The sequence below is a fragment of the Dipodomys merriami genome, unplaced genomic scaffold (assembly GCF_024711535.1).
Source record: "Dipodomys merriami isolate MVZ:Mamm:240054 unplaced genomic scaffold, mDipMer1.0.p SCAF_307, whole genome shotgun sequence".
NCBI classification, from domain to species: domain Eukaryota; kingdom Metazoa; phylum Chordata; class Mammalia; order Rodentia; family Heteromyidae; genus Dipodomys; species Dipodomys merriami.
Genome location: NW_027204571.1, coordinates 291,739 through 313,059, shown reverse-complemented (window position 1 = coordinate 313,059; position 21,321 = coordinate 291,739). Strand labels below are relative to the sequence as shown.

At 62.4% G+C, this 21,321-nt stretch overlaps 1 protein-coding gene across 5 annotated transcripts in view; it reads left to right on the top strand.

Annotated features, from left to right (window-relative positions):
• The first annotated feature begins 267 nt into the window (after positions 1 to 267).
• LOC138840915 (homeobox protein cut-like 2) overlaps positions 268 to 21,321 on the top strand; it is a 123,717-nt gene continuing 102,663 nt past the window's right edge. Inside the window, exon 1 of one of the 5 annotated variants that reach the window (XM_070041340.1) lies at positions 268 to 321. Coding sequence is in view for 1 of the 5 variants with exons in the window: in XM_070041331.1 (XP_069897432.1) it covers positions 727 to 786 (60 nt within the window). In the remaining 4 variants the exon portion in view is untranslated. Of the gene's footprint in view, positions 322 to 608; positions 787 to 1,631; positions 1,756 to 20,883; positions 20,996 to 21,321 lie in introns of those variants that run through there. The other 4 variants (XM_070041336.1, XM_070041331.1, XM_070041337.1 and 1 more) reach the window with 4 other exon arrangements.

Genomic DNA, 21,321 nt, shown 5'->3' with positions numbered 1-21,321 from the left:
GCCCCATGACATGGGTTGGCGCTGCGCATCCGGAGGGGACCCCGAAACCAGAGGCGGACTTCTCCAGCAAGGAGCCGCCCCCACCCCTCGGACCTGAGCCCCCGCACGGGCCCCGAGGCCCCGCCCTGGAACCCCCAGACCCCGCACGGCCCCCCAGACCCCGCACGGCCCCCCAGACCCCGCACGGGCCCGACGCCCCAGCGCGCGGTTCCCACGGCCCGGTGCCGCCCCCTGGCGGCCGCGCGCGGCGGCGCCCCGGGACCCGGGACCCCGCGCCCGGCGTCGTCCGCGCCCGCTCGGCCAGGAGACCGCGGCCTGTCGGTAAGTCCGGCGGGCCCCTGCGCGGGGCCGGCGGGGCCGCTGCGGGGTCGGCGCCGCCCCCCGCGCCTCAGCTCCCCGCCGGCGGCGGCGGCCGCGAGTTTCCGAGAGTGACGGGCGGCGCGCGGCGGGCGCGGGGCGCGGGGGGCGGCGCGGGCCGCGGACCCCGACCCTCCCCGGCCGCCGCCTCCGCCCGGCCCCTCCGGCCCCGCCGCCGCCTCCGGGCGGGCGCCCAGATTTCTCCCGCGCCCCTGGGGGGGGATCCGGGCGCCCCCCCCGCCCCCGTGCGGCCGGGGTCGGAGGTCGGAGGTCGGGGTCGGGGGTCGCCCGGGGCGGCGCGAGCGGCCAGGACGGGTCCCGCGCAGCCATTGAGCGAAGCCGAACTCCGCGCGGCTCCCGCCGCCCAAGATGGCCGCCGACGTGGGCTCGGCGCTCCGGGGCTGGCGGCCGGATCTGCGGCGGCTGCAGGTCGGTGCGGGGCGGCGCGGGCGGGCGGCCGGGCGGGCGGGCGCCCGGGGGCCGGGGCGCGGGGCCGGGGCCGGGCCGGGGCCGGGCCGGGGGCGCGGGGCGGGGCGGCCGCCACCGACGGGGGCCGGCGATCGGCGATCGATCTCGGCGCCGCTCTTTGTTCCGTTCGGTCATCGATTAGCGCCGCGGACCGCGGGGAAGCCGGGGGCGCGGGGCCGGGATGCGGGGGCCGCGCCGCCGCTCTCCGCGCGCCGCCCAACTTCGCGCCGGCCGATGCGGGGCTGGGGCCGGGGCCGCGGGCGAGGACGCGGGGAGGCGGCGGGCGGGGAGCAACGGGGTTCGGCTGCGCCCCTCGCTGCCCCTGCGCCCCTCAAGTCCCGACCCGGGCTCGGTCCGCACCTCGCCCGGCGCAAGTGCGCGCTGGGACCCCAAAACCCGGCGGGGACCCGGCTGGGACCCCGATAACCGGAGGGGACACAGAAACCCGGCAAGGGACCCCGGGAATCCGACTAGGTCCCCAAAACCCGGCCGAAACCCAGCGGGGGCCCCCTGAAACCCGGCGGGGGCCCTGGGACCCAGGTGGATCCCCGAAGCCGATAAGGACCCCCAGACCCGGCCAGGTTCCCGAAACCCGCTGCGGGACCCCCGGGACCTGACTGGGACCCCGAAGCCCGGCGGGGGACCCCTGGAAATGTCACCGGCGAGGCCCCCTCCCCGAGGACCCGCACCTGTCCCCGCCCCGCCCCGGGCCTCGGGAACCCCACGTCTCCCTCTCCCCGCAGACGCAGCCCGGGCGCCCGCGATCGGCGCCCCAAGTCCCGCACTGTCCCCGCCGGCGCGGCGGGCGCGGGGACCGCGGCCACCCGTGGGCCCCTCGGCAAGTTCCCGCGGTGAGCGCCCCGCGAACCCCACGGTCCCGGGACCCCGCGCTCCTCCCCCGGCTCGGCGGACACGGATCGGGGCCTGGAGGTCGGGATGGCGCCCTAGTGGGAGAGGGGGCTGGGGGGCGAGGGGGCTGGGGCCGAGGGGGCCGAGGGGGCTGGGGCCGAGGGGGCTGCGGGGCCGAGGGGGCCGAGGGGACTGCGGGGCTGGGGCCGAGGGGGCTGCGGGGCTGCGGCCGAGGGGGCACAGTTGGCCGGACTCCGGCGGCGCGCGCGGGCTGCATCTCCTCCGTGGCCGGCGCCCCCGACCGAGCGAGCTAGCGCTGCCGCCGCAGGTGCGCAGACCGAGCCCGGCCCGGGCCCCATTGTTATCCCGGCTGGAGCCGTGGTGAGACCCCAGCGGGGCGCTGCGGGGCGGGAGCTACGGGGGGCCGCGGCTCCTGGGGGGCTGCGGGGGGGCTGCGGGGGCCGCGGCTCCCGGGGGCTGAGCTGCGCCCGCCCAGGGGCGCAGGGGCTGGGCGCTCCCTCCGTCCTCCTCTGCCCAGGTGTTTTCTGGGGAGCGGGTGAGGTCACCCCAAAGCTTGAGCCTGGCTGCATCGCCGGGTTGGATCCCTTTGTTAAGAGAGGCTCGGGAGGAGGTGGATTTAGTCTGGGGGTCTTGGGGTGCCCGGGTCTTGGGGTTCCCGCGGAGACAATGGCTGGAGGAAAGCGGAGGGCAGGGTGCTCGTTCACGTCCATAGTGCGTGCAGGGTGGGGTCCCCGGGGCTGCAGCGCCCGCCTGCCCGCCCCATCCACTCCCCTGGGTCTCCCAGCTGGCGGGCATCGCCCCCAGGCCCCCCAGCCCCCCGGGACCGGGCGCAGCATCAGGCCTGGCAACCTCTCCGGCCCGAGACCATGGCTGTGTCTTTCTGCTACTCTTTCAGGGGAGGACCCCCCGCCCCCCAAGAAGGAAAGGCCAACTTGTATGTCTGCCCTAAGATGGGGGACAACGGGCCCGGGTGGGGCAGCCCGGGCCTGGCCGCCGTGGGGCGCACTGGAGAGTTCTTGCAACCCGGTTCCTCAAACAGCAGCCAGGGGAAGGTGACCTTGCGGCCTGCACCTCCATCCCCGCCCAGGCCACCACCGGGGCGCCCATCGCACCCCTCCCCAGCCTCTCCTCCCCCTGCTCCCTGCACACGGCCGTCCCCGCCCGCCAACGTCCTTCACTTGGTTATAAGATGCTTTGTGAACTGTGCCCCAGGCAGCAGCTGTTTACGGGTTTCTCGTGTCTTCGTCCACGCGGGGCCTGCACCTGCGTGCCTGTGGCTTCTCCCCTCTCCGTGGCTGTGGTTTGTTTTGTGTGTCTGCAGTCAGCTTTGCTGTGGAGGGCCGTGTTCTGGGCTCGCGTGGGAGTTGGGACGGGCGGGCTGCAGGGGTGGCAGGCAGAGGAAGGAAGAGCAGGGCAGCCATGGGGGGCGGGACGTCGGGCGTTCTCGGGGCGCGTGGACCCGTGGGCGCTCCTTGCTGGGACGTGACACACTTGATGGAGTGTTGGTTTCCCCCCGGCTCAAAGTTTAGAAAAGCGCGTGAATGTGATTAAAATATTATAACCTTATGATATTCTGAAGTGCATAAATTTTACATCTCGGCGCGGAGTTTGCACATCCATTAGACGCTGACAGCTTGACTTATCTAAATGCGCTATCGCTTAACAACGTGTCAGATCCTTCTTCTCCCGATGACACCAGTAAATAAGCTATCAGCGCTGTCAGCACCACCCGAACTTTGGGAACTTTGCTGTAACAGAGGGGTTGTGGGTGCGGGGAGTTGGGGGGCTGGTCCAGGAGGAGGGGACAGAAGAGGGACCCAGGATGAAGAGCCTTCCAGAACCATCTCTGAAGCCAAATTGTTGCCCAGAGAGGTGTGTGTCTGTGTCTGTGTGTATGCGTGCATGTGTGTGTGTGTGCGTGCGCGTGTGCACACGTGTGTGTGCCATCCTGTCTCCCCTGTGGTTTCTGAGGACACCCCCACCCCAGGTCTTTTCTGCAGAAAGATCTAGAAGCAGGTACTTGGCTGACTTTCTGGGCATCCCCCCCCATCTGTTTTGTTTTTTTGTCCCCACCTCCCTCCTTTTTAGGAAAGGGCTCTCCGGGAACCCACGCCTGCCTCGGCGACCTCTGACCTTTCTCCCACAGATGGTCTGGCTGCGGGCCTGGCGCATGCCGGCGCCCTCTGCCAGGTCCAGCCGCCGGCCACTGGTTGGGCAGCTTGCTCAGCCGTGGCCAGGCACGGGTGGGAGGACGGGGGGGGGGTGGCGGGGAGGGGACCTGGTCCTGGGACTTGGGGGTGGGTGTGGCTTTCCTCTGGGGTGAGCCGGGGTGCCGCATGCTCCCTGGCTCACTGTGCCAGGACCAGCCTGGTGGCCTCTCAGCGAGAATTTCCGATGAGCCAACCCCGTGGGGACAGCGGGGTCACGGGCCATGGAAGACTTTTTTTTTTTTAAAGTAGGATGGACTTACCTGTCATCTAAGCCATGGTAGAAACTGTTTGCGGTGTTTTGTAGGACATAGTGTCATTCACCTGCAGGTTACAATCCCAGTCCCCTTCCCTGGGTGGATCCCATTCGGTCTGCCGTAGCCTCCATGTCCTCTGCCCTTCAGTCACTCAGCACTTCCTACCCCAGGGCCTTTGTACCTGCCATCCTTCCCTCTGCTTCCAAACCTTTCCTTTCATTCAGTCTTAAAAGTCCGCAAAGAAGGCTGAAGAGTTCCACAACTCTTCCCTTTGTAATGCACAGATCTGTGCTCATGTCTCTGAGGACACTGGCATTTTCCTGAGTGTTTTCACTGGGTGTCTCTAGACCCTCTAGGCAGGATTTGCCGTCAGACTTGGCACTTTTCTGGGGTAAAACTTCAGCTAATAATGCATGTCATGCTTTGAGGGTTTTATGGTCTGTGATGCCAGTGCTTGACTCTGCCTTGTAGTGTGAACACAGCCTTAGCCAGTAAGAATGAGTGGATGTGGCTGGGTGCCAATAAAGCTTTATTGACAAAAAACAAGCAGAGGGCCGTGTAGCTGCCCCTGGGCTTCCGGCCTATGTGGTGGCTGCCATCACAGGCTGTGGCATGAGCAAAGTTTTCATTTTTTCGTTGAGTCTTAGGTGGATAAAACTCAGCTCCAAAAGCTGCTGCTGCTTTGCTTCCCCTGGGACCGGGAGGGGCCTGCCTGGCTCCACACCTGCTGTGTGCCCTTGGATGTGTCACGCAGCCTCTCTGTGCCTTTCTTTTCAGACAGGACTAGTGAGTGCCCACTTGGGGTGGCTCAGGGTGGCAGACGCTGGCCATGACCGTGGTCAGCCCAGCCCGGGGCCCACACTGGCGCTATGTCAGCCTGTCTTCCCGTGCCAGGACGCAGTGCCGTGTGTCTGGAGCTCCGAGGGTAGGGCTGCGGGGCCCCCTCCCCCCCCCCCCACGTGTACGCCTGGCTCCATGTATATTCATGCTCACTTTGGGGGAGTTCTTGGCACTCAGAACACAGGAGAAATCACCCAAGGATCCAGATGGCAGCTGTCCCTGAAGAACGGGACCCCCTCCCCCCGCAGCCGCTTGTGAGAATCGGGGAGAACTGGGGACAATGCAGCAAGCCCAGTACAAAGGCCCTGGGGCCACAGGGGCTCAGGCCAGCAGTGGGTATCCTTAGCTGGGCCAAGGTCACGGGCTGGCAAGGTCACAGGCTGCCTTTCTCAGTACCTAGTGTTAGAAACGACCGACTGTCCTGTGAGGAGGAGACTGGGCAGTACCGAGCCTCTGTGTCTGCTCCCCAGTAACTCCGTCACCCCTAAAGTAGGCCTGAGGCTCCCTGCTCAGAACCTCCCTCCCACCCCCCAGGCTCCGCTGCCCTTCAGTCCAGCCATGCGAGACTCCTGTTTGCCATCATGGGGAAAGAAAGAGGAACGTGTCAGTGTCCCCCTCTCCAGGCCGGGCCCCCGCTCACACCGACGCGGGTTTGGGTCGGCTGCCTGGTGTGGTGGCTGTTTGGGTGTGGGCACTGGTTGTGACTCCCGGCGGGGGCCATCCGGTCACTCAGAGGCCACGCACGGGTCCTGAGCACCCGGGGTGAGGCGGGCGCCGAGAACCCCACGCCGCGAGCCTGGCCTGAGGCGCGTGAGAGTCCGAGCTGCCTGCTTTGGATCGGTGTGAGCGCTGAGTGCCGGCGAGGAGGGTCAGAAATTGCTGTGGTTCTTAACTGCTCTTACGTCATTGGTATCATTTATTCATGATCACCTTATGAAGGCAATATCTATCAATGTATCATTACTGACGGTCATTATTAACGGTATAAATAGTAACGGATGTGTAACATAACCCAGGCAGCTGCTAGCATTGCCGAGCTCCCAGCTCCTGTTCACTGAGCCCACGTGGGGGGGGGAGGGCACAGGTGTCACTGGGCGTCTGGTATACGACCAGACATTGGCATTCAATTCTGAGTCAGTGTGATGAAGGAACCCCTGAGCATGGCTTCCTGGACGAAGTGACCATTTAGCAATGATCTCAAGGATGAGGTTAGGGGAAGCATCCCAGAAGCGGGAACAGCATGTGCAAAGGCCCTGAGGTGGGCAGAAGAACTGAGTACAGGGACTGGAGGAAGCTCTGTGGAGGGTCTTCCCCCCTGCCCTCAGCCAGCTGGGAGTCAGGAGGGCGTGGCTTCCTGCCTGGGCGTGGTCATGGTGTCTCCCTGGGGTGATTGTGGACCAGTACAGACCTTAGGATGTGAGTGGTCGACCTTAGGATGTGAGCGCCCAGGAACTTGGCAGGTGGTCCATCACAGGGGCAGGGTGGGGCCGCTGTCCCTGGACTTCTTGGGGGCTCTCTGGGACCCCTGGCCCTTCTGCCCTCCTCTGGCCCTGCAGTTTTATCCTTAGTTCTGTCCATCTCGGTTCTATGAAGGGCCACAGCGCCCATGCTAATTCATACAGCCATTAATTAATGGCTGGCAGGCTGCGCGCCCCCGCCGAGGTGTGGCTGCCTTTGTCACAGATCTCAAAGCCGGTCCCCCAGCCCAGGCCCCAGCTCACCTCCCTCTCCCCCGCAGGCCTGCGGCCCCTCACTTCTAACAGTGGAATGGCAGTGGTGGTGCCTGCTGGCCCCTGTCCTGGAGGGGCCGCGTGCCTCAGTTTCCTCACCCGGCCCCCTCCTCCTTGCTGGGTCCAGGCACAGCCTCTTGGGGTCTTCTTCCGTCACTGTTGATTTTCACATCCTTTGGTCCCCATGTTACAGCTGGGCAGACTGAGGCCCGAGCGCCCTGGCCGCCCGGCCAGCAGGTGGCAGCACGGCTGTGAGCCTGGCCCAAGGCCCGGCAGAGAGGCCCCGGCGCCCCACCACGCCTGCTGGTGCCCTTGTCGCCAGCCCGTCTCGAGCAACGGAATCCTGCACCCGGGCTGATAATAAGCAGGTATTGATCGCCACCCTGGACATTAGCAAGATTTATCCCGTCAATATGGCCCCCGCTCAATACGCGCGCCGCTGATGAAGACCCGAGGAGACACACTCGCAACCTTTATTAAAAAAGTTTGTCAGGTGTTTTTGAGCCGCCATCTGCAGCCCCCTCCTCTCCCATGCTGCCCACCCTCCCACGGCCGGCCCTGCCCGCCGCTCCCGGTCCCCGCTTTGGGTCAGAACCCCAGAGCTGATACGGGGTGTACCGCACTTGCTCATCCTTAAACCCTAGGGTACTGGTCACCCCGTTTTGCAGATGTGCACTCCGAGGCCTATCCACACCATCGGTTGAAGGCTTTGCACGGAGTCTGTCTGGCAAATAGATTTATTGTAAAAACCAAGCATGTGCTGGAGGTAGCAAAAAAAATGAGTGTGGACCTCGGAAACAGAAGGGGCGGGCCGCTGAAACCATGGGACAGCGCCGGGCCTGCGCAGGAGGACACGACTGACGAGCCAGCTGGGCAGCGCGGGCAGACGGTCTGTGCCAACACACTGATACAGAAATCAGATCAGCAAGTGGGAAAACCTAAGGAAGGGCTTTCCATCCAGCCTCCTGCCCTCTCTTCCGTCCCCTCCCCCCTTAATACGGTACTGTTACATAGCTTCGGCGGGCCCCAAACTCACAAGCCTCTACCCCCTTCTGCTAGAATTGCAAGTGTGTAAAACAGACTATGCTTGCTTTCTTCTCGGTGCACGTGAATGTCTGTGTGAACGATGCATCCAGCGCAAGTTGATCAAAATTTAACTTTCCTCACCACCCGTCTCAGATCCATAGGGCAGAAGCAGAGCTGCCTGCCCCCCATGCCAACTCATCAGTAAATACTTCGCCCCCACCTGCATCCCACCCCCATCTCCTGTGCGGCGGCCAGCGGCCTCCTGCCCTCACCTGGCTCGGACTTTGCTCCCTGGGTTTGTGTCCCTGACTGACTGGCGTCTTGGCTGTGTTGACACGCGGCAGCCAGTGAGATTGTTTACCGGCCAGTGAGGGGCTGTCGCCAAGGCTTCCCATCGCTTTTGAGGCAAAGTCCTCTGACTTTCCAGGCTCGGCAAACACTGGCCGCTGGCCTCTGATGGCTGTTTCTAGCGTTCTTGGCCTCGTCTAGTTCAGCTTGCTCTGACAGGGATGTTGAAGTCCCCAGTGTAACATGGGAAATCAGAATCAGAACAAAATTATTGATCTTTAAAAATGGGGCCAAATATTAAAGGCAGAAACCCTCTGTAGAGAAATCCCGCGTGCTGTGTACTTGGGAATCGGTGAGCCATTGCCCTGTCTTCCTCGTGGACGGACGGACTGCGTGCTCTTTTTGGTTGTGGGTCTTGAACTCGGGGCGTCCGGGCTGCAGGCCGGCGCCCTTCACCTGCGCCCGGGCGGCGCCCCCCGCCCCGGCTTTGAACCCCAGGCCTCGGCTCCGGCCGCGAGCCACCGGCGCCCGCCCTGGAGCGTCCGCCGAGCCAGGCGCCCATCGCGGTGTCCAGCCCGGCTCGCGCTCTGCGGCCCCATCGACGGCCCGGCCAGGGGCCCCGCGGGGTGCCCGGCCCGGCGGCGGCTCGCCGCTTCCTGTCCACCATGAGATGCGCTCCGCCGCCCCCCGCCCGGCGCGGGTCCGGCCAGGGCCCAGGTCCCCGGCCCTGCCGAGGCTGGGTTGGGCTGTAGAGCGGGTGGTGATTCATGCTGGGCCCGCCGACCGCGCCTCTTTCACTTGAACAGCTGAGGATGGCTGCGGGTCTGGGCGGGAGCGCGTCCATGTGCCCCGCGAGGAACGTGTACGTGCACGTGCATGTGCTGGGGAGAATGTGTATGTACGTGTGCGTGCGCATCAAAGAGCTCTGGGTGGGAATACGTGTACATGCTGTATGTGTAGGTGCTCGCGCTCTGGGCGGGAATGCGAGTATGTGTACGTGCACGCGCTCGCGCTCTGGGCGGGAATGCGTGTATGTGTACGTGCACGCGCTCGCGGCGGAATGCGTGTATGTGCAGGTGCACGTGTTCGCGCGCTCTGGGCGGGAATGCGTGTATGTGTACGTGCACGTGCTCTGGGCGGAATGCGTGTATGTGCAAGTGCACGTGTTCGCGCGCTCTGGGCGGGAATGCGTGTATGTGTACGTGCACGTGCTCTGGGCGGGAATGCGTGCATGTGTACGTGCTCGTGCTCTGGGCGGAATGCGTGTATGTGCAGGTGCACGTGTTCGCGCGCTCTGGTCAGGGAGTGCGTGCGCATGCGCCCTGGGCGGGGCTCCGGCGCGATCCGGCTAGGTGCGCAGTGGCTGTCTGGCAGCACAGTGCATGGCTCCCCACGGCAAAGCGCGGCGCCCGCGCGTGATCTCCCGCAGTGGGAGGCAGGGGTGGCACAGGTGACGAAGCGGGGTCGTCAGGCCCGGGGCCCAGCGGATGGAGGCTTGGGCGTGGCTGTCACCTCGGCCCCATGACCCCACAAAGGTGACCAGGCTGGCAGGGGGCGGCCGCCGGGCGGGAACGGCGCTGGGCTCCGGATGTGCGGGACCCCGCGTACCGGACCCGCGGTGACTGGGGCGGCGCCCCGAGAGCCGCCTTTGCTGCCCAGCTCCTGGCTGGCGTCGTGGGTGCAGGCGCCTCCCGCATCCCCACGAGGCCCGCGGCCTACTTTGTGCGGTTCGTCCCTCGTCCCGGCAGGCAGTGCGCTCCGCTGCTGCTCCGCCTCCGGGCCGGGGCCGCGCCGGCCGTGCGTGCCGGCCGCCCCGTCCCCGTCCCCCTGTGCCGGCCGCCCCGTCCCCGTCCCCCTGTGCCGGCCGCCCCGTCCCCGTCCCCCTGTGCCGGCCGCCCCGTCCCCGTCCCCCTGTGCCGGCCGCCCCGTCCCCGTCCCCCTGTGCCGGCCGCCCTGTCTAGACTGTCCTCTCCTTCAGTCCCGCATCCCCTGTGCAGGTCGTCCTGCCCCCGGCCCCCATCCCCGCAAAGGGCGCAGGGCGGGGCCGGGCGGGGCGTCTGTCCGGGCGTCTGTCCGAGGAGGGCGCCGTCCGCGGCAGCTGGGCAGGGCGGGCAGAGCCGGAGTTGGGGTGTCGGGGCGCTCACCTGTCCGGTGCCCGCGGTCGCCGTGTCCCCCGCCGGGCCTCCGCGCGGGCCGGGCTCCCGCGGGGAGGCGCGGCGCGGCCTAGAGAAAGTGGGGTTCTGGGGTGTCGGGCCTGTGTGGCCGTCCGGACCTGGTGAGATTGGAGTGAGCGGGAAGTGTGACAAATGGCGGTGCAAGCGTGTGGCAGGAGGAGCATGACCGGAAGTGGACTGGAGGGGGTGAATGTGGCCCGAAGCTGCTGTGTCGGGGTGCGTGTGCCCGAAAGTGGCTGTATGGGGGGGTTAGTGTGGCCGGAAGTAGCTGTGGGGGGTGAGTTTGACCAGAGGAGGCTGTGTGTGGGGGTGTGACCGGAAGTGGCTGCGTGGGGGTGAGCGTGGCAGGAAGTGGCTGCGTGGGGGTGAGCGTGGCAGGAAGTGGCTGCGTGGGGGGTGAGCGTGGCAGGAAGTGGCTGTGGGGGTGAGCGTGGCAGGAAGTGGCTGCGTGGAGGTGAGCGTGGCAGGAAGTGGCTGCGTGGAGGTGAGCGTGGCAGGAAGTGGCTGCGTGGGGGTGAGCGTGGCAGGAAGTGGCTGCGTGGGGGTGAGCGTGGCAGGAAGTGGCTGTGGGGGTGAGCATGGCAGGAAGTGGCTGCGTGGGGGTGAGCGTGGCCGGAAGTGGCTGTGTAGTGAGCTGGCGGGAAGCTGCGGTCAGTGGCATGTCAGCAGTGACTGCAGAGGCTGCGGGGCGGCCGTACCCTCGGTGCCCTCCTTCCTGAGGGCCTGGGGTGAGCCAGCTGATTGCCACACAGGGACCACACCCTCTCTACAACGGGCCATCTCCCTTTCTGTGCTGACCTGGCGTCCATGCTGTTCCCTGGCCTGTCCCAGGCTTGGTTCCCCTGCCTTGTCCCTCTCCCGGTCCCCATCCTGTCCCCTGCCCTGTCCTGTCTCCTTCCTGTTCCCCTGTCCTGTCCCCTGCCCTGTCCTGTCTCCTGTCCTGTCCCATCCTGTCTCCTGCCCTGTCCCCATCCCCTGTCATGTCCTTATTTTGTCCCCTGTTCTGTTTCCATCCTATCCCTCTGCTCTGTCCCCCGTCCTGTCCCTGAGCCCTCACCCCCAGCCCTGTCCCTGTCCTGTCCCCCTACCCCGTCCCCTCCCACCTTGAGGCCTTACAGTTGCTCCCCTTCTTCCAGAAAGAGGGGGAGCGGCTCCCTGGCAGGCTGAAAAGCTTCCAACTCCTGTGCATTTCTTCCAATAAAAGCAGCTAATTAACATTATTCTTTAATTATTGCCTTTATCAACAAGGGGTCTGATTTGCAGCAGCAGGGTAGTTCCTTTCGCTGGAGCAACCCAAGTGAATGCTTGGTTTCTGGTGCTTTTGAAATGAATTTGATGTCATCTGCCCGGAGTCACTTAATGGGGACACCTGGGTGATGGCGGCGTGTGTAATTCAGCCCCTCCGGCAACAGCGCTTTCCAAATCTCTGGGTAGTTTTGAACTCTCTGTTCTTAATTAAATATGCAATTTTTCACGGTAACCAGGTTAATTCTTTTGTGTTATGTTGTAATACTGTTAGGAATTTTCATAGTTCTTATTAAACATTATTCAGGCATTGTGAATTCCATAATTAAAAAAAATGAAAAGAACAAAGCTTGATTCACTCCTTTCTTATTTTCCCTGGCTAATTTATCAAATGAATTTTGCAAATTTTTCTTTCCGTCCCCAGACAGTGTGGCAAGTGTTTTAAAAGGGAAGGCTTTAATTGCCCTGTAGGGATCGGCTGGTTATGAAGGATTTGGCTGTTTGATTAGTAAACCCAGTTGGGAATGGCCTAATGCTCCCTGATCTTCAAACCTGGCTGATTGCGGCCTCTCTGCGGAGGCCCGGCCTTCCCAGCTGAACAGCGGATCCGGCCTTCCTCCAAATTGGGATCTTGGGAGATTTTTACACCTCACCCTGGCTGGGGAGGAAGGGAGAAGATGAGAGAAGAGAGAGAGAATAAATACACAGACACAGAGACAGAAATACAGAGAGACGGAAACATACACAGAGAGGGGTTTCTGAGCTCTGTTGCAGGAGAATGTGACCGAGGGTGTGGTCCCAGGGGAATTTTCTGGAAAGTGATGCCCTACCCAGCTGTCTAGGCCTAAGCCGCGGAGACCCCACCCCCACCCCTTTCCAGACAAGGAGGAGGGCTCAGTCCTGACCGGGTTCAGGCCCTGCAGAGGGGTGCTGAGCCGAGGCCAGCCCTGGAAACAAAGGAAACAGGGCCACCACCCCATCCCTGAGCCATTTGTCTCCAGCAAGGGCCAAAGGAATCGAGTTCTCCTAAAGATGGGAGAACAGCCTTGAAGGGTCTCACCAGAGAGCTGGGGGCTCAGGCCTGGCTGGGAAGGAGCTCTGTGTGGAGGCTGGGCCCTGAAGGATGGGGTTGGGGGCTCTGTGGAGGCTGGGCCCTGAAGGATGGGGTTGGGGGCTCTGTGTGGAGGCTGGGCCCTGAAGGATGGGGTTGGGGGCTCTGTGTGGAGGCTGGGCCCTGAAGGATGGGGTTGGGGGCTCTGTGTGGAGGCTGGGCCCTGAAGGATGGGGTTGGGGGCTCTGTGGAGGCTGGGCCCTGAAGGATGGGGTTGGGGGCTCTGTGTGGAGGCTGGGCCCTGAAGGATGGGGTTGGGGGCTCTGTGTGGAGGCTGGGCCCTGAAGGATGGGGTTGGGGGCTCTGTGTGGAGGCTGGGCCCTGAAGGATGGGGTTGGGGGCTCTGTGGAGGCTGGGCCCTGAAGGATGGGGTTGGGGGCTCTGTGGAGGCTGGGCCCTGAAGGATGGGGTTGGGAGCTCTGTGTGGAGGCTGGGCCCTGAAGGATGGGGTTGGGGGCTCTGTGGAGGCTGGGCCCTGAAGGATGGGGTTGGGGGCTCTGTGTGGAGGCTGGGCCCTGAAGGATGGGGTTGGGGGCTCTGTGTGGAGGCTGGGCCCTGAAGGATGGGGTTGGGGGCTCTGTGTGGAGGCTGGGCACTGCTCCTGCCATGCCTACTCCTAGCCCAGGACAGGCCCCTGTTTCCCCAGCCTCTGGGGGAGCTGACGGTGACCAGTGGTGGATCACTACGTCCTGCCTGACTCCAAGGCTGAAGCCAGGACTCCTGGACTCTGAGCTGGCCGTGATTGATCTTTACTAAAAGGCCAGATTGGGTGAGCGTGCTCTCCTCTGTCTAAGAGTGCTGCCGGCTCCCTATTGCTCCTCTGGTGAAGTTTGACCTTGGCTTTTCACAGCTTGTCTCCCCCACTTTACCCCAATCTCATTTCTTACTGGACTCCCATGCCTCCCACCGCCCCAATACACATTTCTGACCTCAGGACCCTTGCACGTGTCACCGCTGCCTGGCTTTGTCTCTATCCCCGTGCCCAACAGGCCCTCCCCTTACCCTTCACTTTAGAGACAGGGTGTTTCCTGGCGCCATGGAGCTCCCCTATATTCCCGCGCTCACAGGATCTTCTTGACTTGAGGCGCATGGGAGAGGGCAGCCTGTGTCTGTCCTGTCACGTGCTGGCCTCAGGCTGTGGGGAGCATGCGGCCGGACCCCGGAGGAAGTGGGGTTCCCCAGGGGCTCTGTAGTTGCTGGGGGCCTCTGGTCGGAGGGCAGGAGAGCCGGGCTGCACAGGTACACGCATGTGCACACCCACGCATGCACACCCATGCACGTCCATGCATTCCCCCCAAGGCTCCCTTACCCACCATGGCCGTGGTTCTGCCCGCCTCTCTTTCCTGTCTGTAGTCCTTCCTGTCTGTAGTTCTTCCTGTTTGCTGGGCTGAGCGTCTGAGGACTTGGGGTGTGGTGTGGTTTTGGGGAGCGGATGGGACTGGGAGGATTGATTGGGTGCTGTGGGAGGGAAGCGGGGGCCAGTTCTGAGGCCTGCTGGCCAGCCGTGGTTCTTGTATCTGCGCCCGCCAGCCCCGTCTGACCCTCGCCCCCTCCTCCCGGGGCCCCCCCCTCTGGGATACTGCTCTCAGGTTCATTTATTTATTGCTGAGATTTGAATGCACAGCCTCTGCTTGCGAGGCTGGCGCTCCACCACTTGAGTCACACTCCTGGCCTCTGTGCTTTAGTTCCTTTTGAAGTAGAGTCTCAAGCTTTTTGCCAGTGCCAGCCCTGATTGTCCTTCCTCTACCTCTAGCACAGCTGGGATTACAGGCATGCACGACCACCCTGCTTTTTTCCCCTTTGGGATTTGGATTTGATTCCACACTGGGTACACCAGCGTTGTACCACTCGATCCATGCCTCCAGCCCTACACCCAGCATTTTTGTTGACCTGGCCTCTCACATCTTTGCCTGAGCTGGCCTCCTACCTCCACTTTACCCGTAGCTGGGATTATAGGCAGGCTCCACCATACCTGGGGTGATTTTGCTTTTCAGTATCCCTGGGCTCTGCGTCTGCACCTTTGGCCCCTGGCCTGGGCTCCTGCTGTCTGGAGTGGCCCTCGCCTCTCACTGAAGCAGAGGCCAGCGCCTGAGCACCGAAGCCACATGGCTTCCCGCTCCCTGGCTGTCTTCCTCAGGCCGGCCGGGGAGCTCAGTGCCCCTGGGGGCTCTTGTGGGCAGATGAGCACACGCACGTGTGTGCTCAGGACGCTAACCGAAGGCCGAGCGCAGGGCCGCCCCGGCTGAGGCCTGCCAGCCTCCGCTGGTGATTAAATATTTATCTGGGCTTGTAATGTGACCCTGGCTCTCTGCAAAGAACCACACGTTAGGTACAGAAGGTTCCAGAAGCTGTAGTGCACCTTGGGTAAACAGTGGGCAAGGCTTGGGCCTAGAGGAGACTGCTCACTGGAGTCCATTTAGCACCCGCCAGGCCCCAGGCCATGGGCTAAGGCCCTGGGGTCGGAGCCATGTGGTCTCTGCCCTCCAGATGCTGGTGCTGTCCACGTGTTTATAGCATCAATCATCACACGTGGAGAATGACAAATCCTGAGCCAAGAAGCCAGGAAGAGGAGCTGGGCCTCAGAGAAGGACACCCAAGTTAGTGAAGCGAGGTGGGGGTGGGGCTGGCAGTCCAATCTGAGGGAGGAAGCAGCACGAACAAAGGGGCTGGGTGGGCTGACACACCTGTGGTTCTGGGAAGGGAGAGGCAGCCAGTGTGGTCTGAGCACAGCGTGAGGGCAGAACATCTGGCTTAGATGGGGCTTGAACTGAGTCCTGCCAGGAACTTTACCCAGGACAGCGAAGAAGGGTGGGGCGGAGGCTGGGCGGATGGAGGAGGATAGTACTGGGGAGGGTTAAAGGCTCAGAGCCTGGGGTGGAGCTGGGGCTGGACAAGCCTTTCCACTGTTCTCACCTGGCCCGCTGCTCACGCCTGCCGCCTGCCATCTCTGGGTGTGGGAGGCAAACAGGCCAGTGTGGAGACAGGAGAACCACCCCTTCCCAGGCACTGGGGGACGGCTGGGGCCCAATGCACCTTTCCTTGCTGCTATTCATTATTCACCCCGGGGATTGTGAACAAGACAAGGAGCCAAAAACAAAACAAAACAACCAACCCTAATCCAAACCACTCCAGGCACGCAGCCCGAGGGCACTGTATTCTCTCCTCGATATCTGTGTGAGCTGTGCTAATGTGCACCTCCTCCTGTACCCCTAAACAGGCAGCGCTGGGGCTCTTGGACGGGATCCCCGCCACCGCCCCAGTGCAGAGGGCATGGTGGGGGCCGAGGCCCTGTTCTTCACCAGCTTGTGTCCCACCTCCCTGGGGCTCGCCGATTTTGAGAGGCTGGGAGTGGGGGGCCTGGCAGCGTCCCGACCGTCTCATAATGGCTCCAAATACCCGCTTCAAGCAGCAGCGGCTTCATGAGCCAGGCCAGCTGCTGAATAAACGGTGCTCAGTCTGAGGAATTGGGTAAATCGTGTGTGTACACTGCCCAAGAGCCGGCACCAGCCAGGTAGGTAGCTGGTGTCCCGGTGGATGCCTGGCCCGGGGGCGGGGTAGCAGGACATTTGTGTTCCCAGAAATGGAATCCGTCCTCAGGATATAAAAAAGCTGGATTGAGCAAAGAAGGGTCACCCCAAAAATCCAGACAGGAGCCCCAGGTTGTTCTCCATCAGGGGTGAATCGAAAGGACTCTGGGTCTTCCGGACAGGGAGTTTGGGCCCCAAGTTGTCTGGGGCTCCAGGTGTCTTGGGGTCCTTGTGAACACAGGGCTTCTGCGTGGTGTCTGGCCTGGCGTGCAGCCAGTGAGGATTCTGGGATAGAACAGAGAAGGCGTCCCCTACCTCCTCCGAGGTGTGATGTCACGAGAGTCAGCACCGGACGCCTGAGCATTGTGTGTGCGGCTGGCTGGCTCTGGGGCTTGAACTCAGGGCCTTGTGATTTTGTTTAGCTGTTTCACCCAAGGCTGGTGCTCTACCAATTGAGCCCAGCTCTACTTCTGGCTTTTTGGTGTTTCATTAGAGTTAAGAATCTCACAGACTTTTCTGCCCAGGCTGGCTTTGAACTGTGATCTTCAGATCTCAGCCTCCTGAATAGCTAGGATGACAGACCTGAGCCACCAGCGCCAGGCGCCACTACTTTTTTTTTTTTTTTTTGTCGGCCGTGGGGCTTGAACTCTGGGCCTGGGCGTTGTCCCTCAGCTCTTCAGCTCAAGGCGAGCGCTCTACCACTTGAGCTACAGCGCCACTTCCGGTTTTCTGGTGGTTTATTGGAGATAGGAGTCTCACGGTCTCTCCTGCCCGGGCTGGCTTTGAACCGCGATCCTCAGATCTCAGCCTCCTGAGTAGCTAGGATTACAGGCGTGAGCCACCAGCGCCCGGCAACCACTACTTTTTTTTTAAAAAAAATATGTATATTATTGTAAAGATACTGTACAAATGGGTTACAGTTACATGAGTAATGTAATGAGTACATTTCCTATGGATCATTGTTGCATCGTTACCCTCTCCTTTGTTTTTCCCCTACCATCCCCCGTGGCTTCCTCCCCCCCCCCAACTCCCCCCAGCACCACTATTCTTGATTGAAGTTCCAAGTGCTTTCGGCATCTGTACGTAATTCTTGGGTTTGGGGAGGGTCTCGGGTCTGATCTGTCCTTAATGGGGTCGTGGTTTCTTGAACACAGTAGACGAGTTCCCGTGTGTTTTGTCACGTTGGATTGTGAGTGCATCTTAGTCCGTGTGACCTGGGTCTGCACTAGTGCTAGAAGTTGGCCTGTAGTAACCAGTGACCATCTGGCTCCAGCCTCTCGCGGAAGTCCCTCTTACACAACCCATGGCTCTGCGTGTGTGCAAAAGCGGCTGTAACCCATGCTTCCACCAATGATTCCATCCTGGGTTCGATCCTGGGCCGATCCGAAGGTCGTGGTCTGTTTACTCCTGTGCTCGAGAGAGTTTGTGTTTGCTTTTGCTAAATGTCCTACAGCATTGCCGAGCAAGAATGAACTTTTCAATGTTTATTTTTTTATTTTTGGTTCATTCCTTAGGGTCTTGGGACCAGCAGCACCAGTGAGGCCTGGAAGTGTGTTAGAGGCACACGCTGGGGGCCCCTCCTGGTGTGTGTGGGCGCAGGTTCAATTCCAGCTCCGTCTGGTTGCGCTCCTGGGCCTCTTGGAGCGTCTGCTGGGGGGTGGGCTGCAGGGGCCTGCCTGCCATGAGGACATGTGGACTCGTGTGAGGGCCTTGGCAAAGCACCAGATCCATGAGTGTTTGGTGATTGTCCTGTTGGTGATGCCCTGGCCATTGGGTGGTGAGCAGGACCACTGTACAGTAGAGGAGCCGTGGACATCCACCCTGTCCTCCTCCCCTCCCGTGGTCCCCATTCATACTGCGTCTCCACTTCCATGAGACTCAAGCCAGGAAGCTGTCTATCTCAGTATTCCCTCCCTCCGGCTAAGGTGACTGAGCCAATGGGAAGTCACACGACTCAAGCTGGGCCAATCAAAGACTTCCCTAGGATTTTTCTGCTGGGGCAGAATGAAGAGGTGTGTGTATTGTCTAGCCAAAATGTTTCCATCCCCAGAGCTGCACAGAATGATGGCTGCAGGAAGACAGCAAGAGAGATGGCCCCGTTTGAGTCATGCCCAAGGCCCTGACTCTTTACTCTCCACCCCAGTCCTTCATCTCCTAGGGTTGGAACTTCCCCCCAATCTGTCTTCCCAGGGAAAGTTCTGGAAATTCTTGGTCACTCCATTCTGCATGAGCATCCTTCTACAAAGTTGAGCAGGACATGTACCATGGCCGTCATATGGCCGTGTTTTCTGAAGTATGAGGGGACAGCAGGAGGCCATGCTGGGAGCCGGGACACAGCTCAGGGCAGAATGCCACTGCCGCCGGGACTCTGAGCAGAGATTGGGAAGAGGGAGACCGTTCTATCTTTGGCTGTTGCTGTCTTTAGGGAAGACCCTGACCACTCTGACACCCTTTTTTCCCCCTCTTTGGTCAGTCATGGGGCTTGAACTCAGGGCCTGGGCACTGTCCCTGAGCTCTTTTGCTCACGGCTAGCACTCTACCACTTTGAGCCAAAGTTTTCTGGTGGTTAATTGGAGATTAGTGTCTCACAGACTCTTTTTTCCGGGCTGGCTTTGAACAGCGATCCTCTGATCTCAGCCTCTTGAGTTGCTAGGATGACAGGCGTGAGCCACCAGCGCCCGGCTCTGAAGCCCTTCTCCCTGTCACATTGTGACCCAGTGGGTCTGACTCACTAGATATTAAAAGTGGCCAGAGACACCCATGATGCCCACGTGTCTCCTGGAGCCTGCCACACTGCTGCCGCTCCCCTTTCCTCTCTGCGCTCAGATCCCTCACCTTGAACTGAATTGTTTTATGTGCAATTTACCCAAATGCCACCTTTTCTGATTTTCTTGGAGTTGTTGTTCTCTTTCTGCTTTGATTCCTTCCCTGGGTTTGTACCAGGATTGGCTTCCTCAGGCTAAAACGACTGTCACCATGCACAGGGCACGGTGGCTTCACTGCTGAGTGACAGGTGAACAAAAGCCAGCTAGCCAGTCCACTTGGGTCCTTTGAAGTCAGCGAGTATGGTGGAGAAGTGTCACACGTCACCTGGGGTGACTGAGGGGATGCTGGCATCACCCAGCATTTTGTTTTTATTTCCTCCCAGAAAGCTCAAGCTTTGGGCTCTTTGGGGATGGGTGCTACATCTACTTCCTGCACAGATGAGGACGTACTGGGGAGCAGCTGGTGTGTGTCCGCTCCCCGCAGGCGGGGCCTGCTGTGGTGGCCTTGTAGCTCACCTGCCTACACCACTGTGCCCTCTCCCTTCTGCGCCACTCCCTGCTCACAGTGGATTGCCATGTGCCAGCCATCCAGTGGGCTCCTATGCACCCTTCAATGCCCAGCATAGGCGTCACCTCAGTGCAAACCTTCCCTGCACAGGTTGTGACCTAGAGGACAGCGAGGCATTTGTTCACAGTTGGAGGCCAAAGTCACCTCGGGTGACAGGACTGGCTCTTCCTGAGGCTGATGCACATCGTCTCCTTGAGCCGCGTAGCCTTGCTCCATGCAAGTCTGCATGCTGATCACAGCCAGATTGGACCAGAGCCCACTGCGGTGACCTCATTTTTACCTTAAATACCTCTTTAAAAGCCTCATCTCTAAATATAGTTGCATCCTGAAGGACTAAGGTCAGGACTTGGGGTTGTCAAGTCCCTAGTGTTGCTCTATACTCTGTGCAAACCCTGTGGTTGGCTTTGGTGGTGGGGATGCAATTCAGCCACATGTGGACAAGGTCCCTGCTCCTGGGTGTGCTTGAACTCAGGGCCTCTAGCTCTTGCTCAGCTTTTCTTTTCTTCTTTTTTTCCCCCCAAGGCTGATGCACTTGAGCCACAGCTCCACTTCCAGGTTTTGCTGGTTCATTGGAGATCACTGTCTTGGGTTTATCTGCCCAGGCTGGCTTTGAACCATGATTCTCAGACTTCAGCTTCCAGAATAGCTAGGATTACAGGCTTCTATTGTTTCTTTGAAGTGAGGGCAGAACAGCAATGAATCTGTACCCACTTCAGGATCCGACTCCCCTGGCTGAGCCTGGCTCTGCCTCTGGCCTCGTGGTTTCACTTCTCTGGGCTTCTGTTTTTTCATCAATAAAACCAGGCCTGTATCAGTTACTTGGAGGATCATGTGGGCTAAATTCGTTCGAGGCCGGTGGTGAGGGCGGGGGCGTGGGGAAGGCGGGTGGGGAGGAGGATCGGTTGCTCTCTGGCCCAGGACAGATCCTTTGGTGCGCAGTTGCAGAGGGCATTCATTTGGCTTCCCGCGGGGCGGGGGCTTCTCAGCATGGACAGCCCTGGCCCGTGGGTCAGCCTGTAGGTTCCGACCCGGTGGACCGAGGGGGCCCACCCGCACCAGTTCCTTCCGAGCTGCGGACGGAGCCCTGGGTGACAGGCCTGGCCCCGCGCCGACCTCCGCACGTCCCGCCCAGCGCCCCGCCCTCCTCCTGGCCCCGCCCCGCAAGGCTCCGCCCCCACGGACTCGGCCCCGCCCTCCTCCCGCCGGGTCCACCCCGCCGGCCCCAGGCTCAGGCACGGCCCCGCCCTCCTCCCGCCGCCCCGCCGGCCCCGCCCCCGCCGGCCCCGCCCCCCGCCGGCCCCGCCCCGCCCCCCGCCGGCCCCAGGCTCAGGCCCGGCCCCGCCCTCCTCCCGCCGGCCCCGCCGGCCCCGCCCCCGCCGGCCCCGCCCCGCCCCCGGCCGCACGTGAACTTGGCTCCGGGCTGCTGGCCGCGGCCGGCCGCCGCATTGATCTCAGTTCTTGGAAGGGAGAGGACGGGGAGACGGCAGGCGCTGGCCGCAGCCGGCCGGGCCTGGGGACCTGCCGGACTTCGAGGAACTGAGGACAGGACCGCCGCCGGCCAGGTAAGGCCGGGCCCCGCGTGCACAGGGCCCCTCGACGGCGCGGGCGCCGGGCGTCGCCGCCGGTGCTGGGAGCGGGCCGCGGTCGTCGGGGCCGCGGGGGCCGCGGGGGCTCCGCGCGGGCTGTGGGCTCTCACCCACCCGGCGGGCGTGCGGCCCGCGCCCCTGGGGCCCGGAGCCTTCGCGGCTGGGGCCCCGCTCCCCAACTTTCCCGGCGCCGCGGCGCCCCTCAGCAGCCCGGCCGGAGGGGCAGCGGGGCGCCCGCCTGCCGGCCGCCCGGGGAGGGGGCGGCGTGCCGGGCGGCCCGCGCGCTCCGAGCCTCCGAGGGT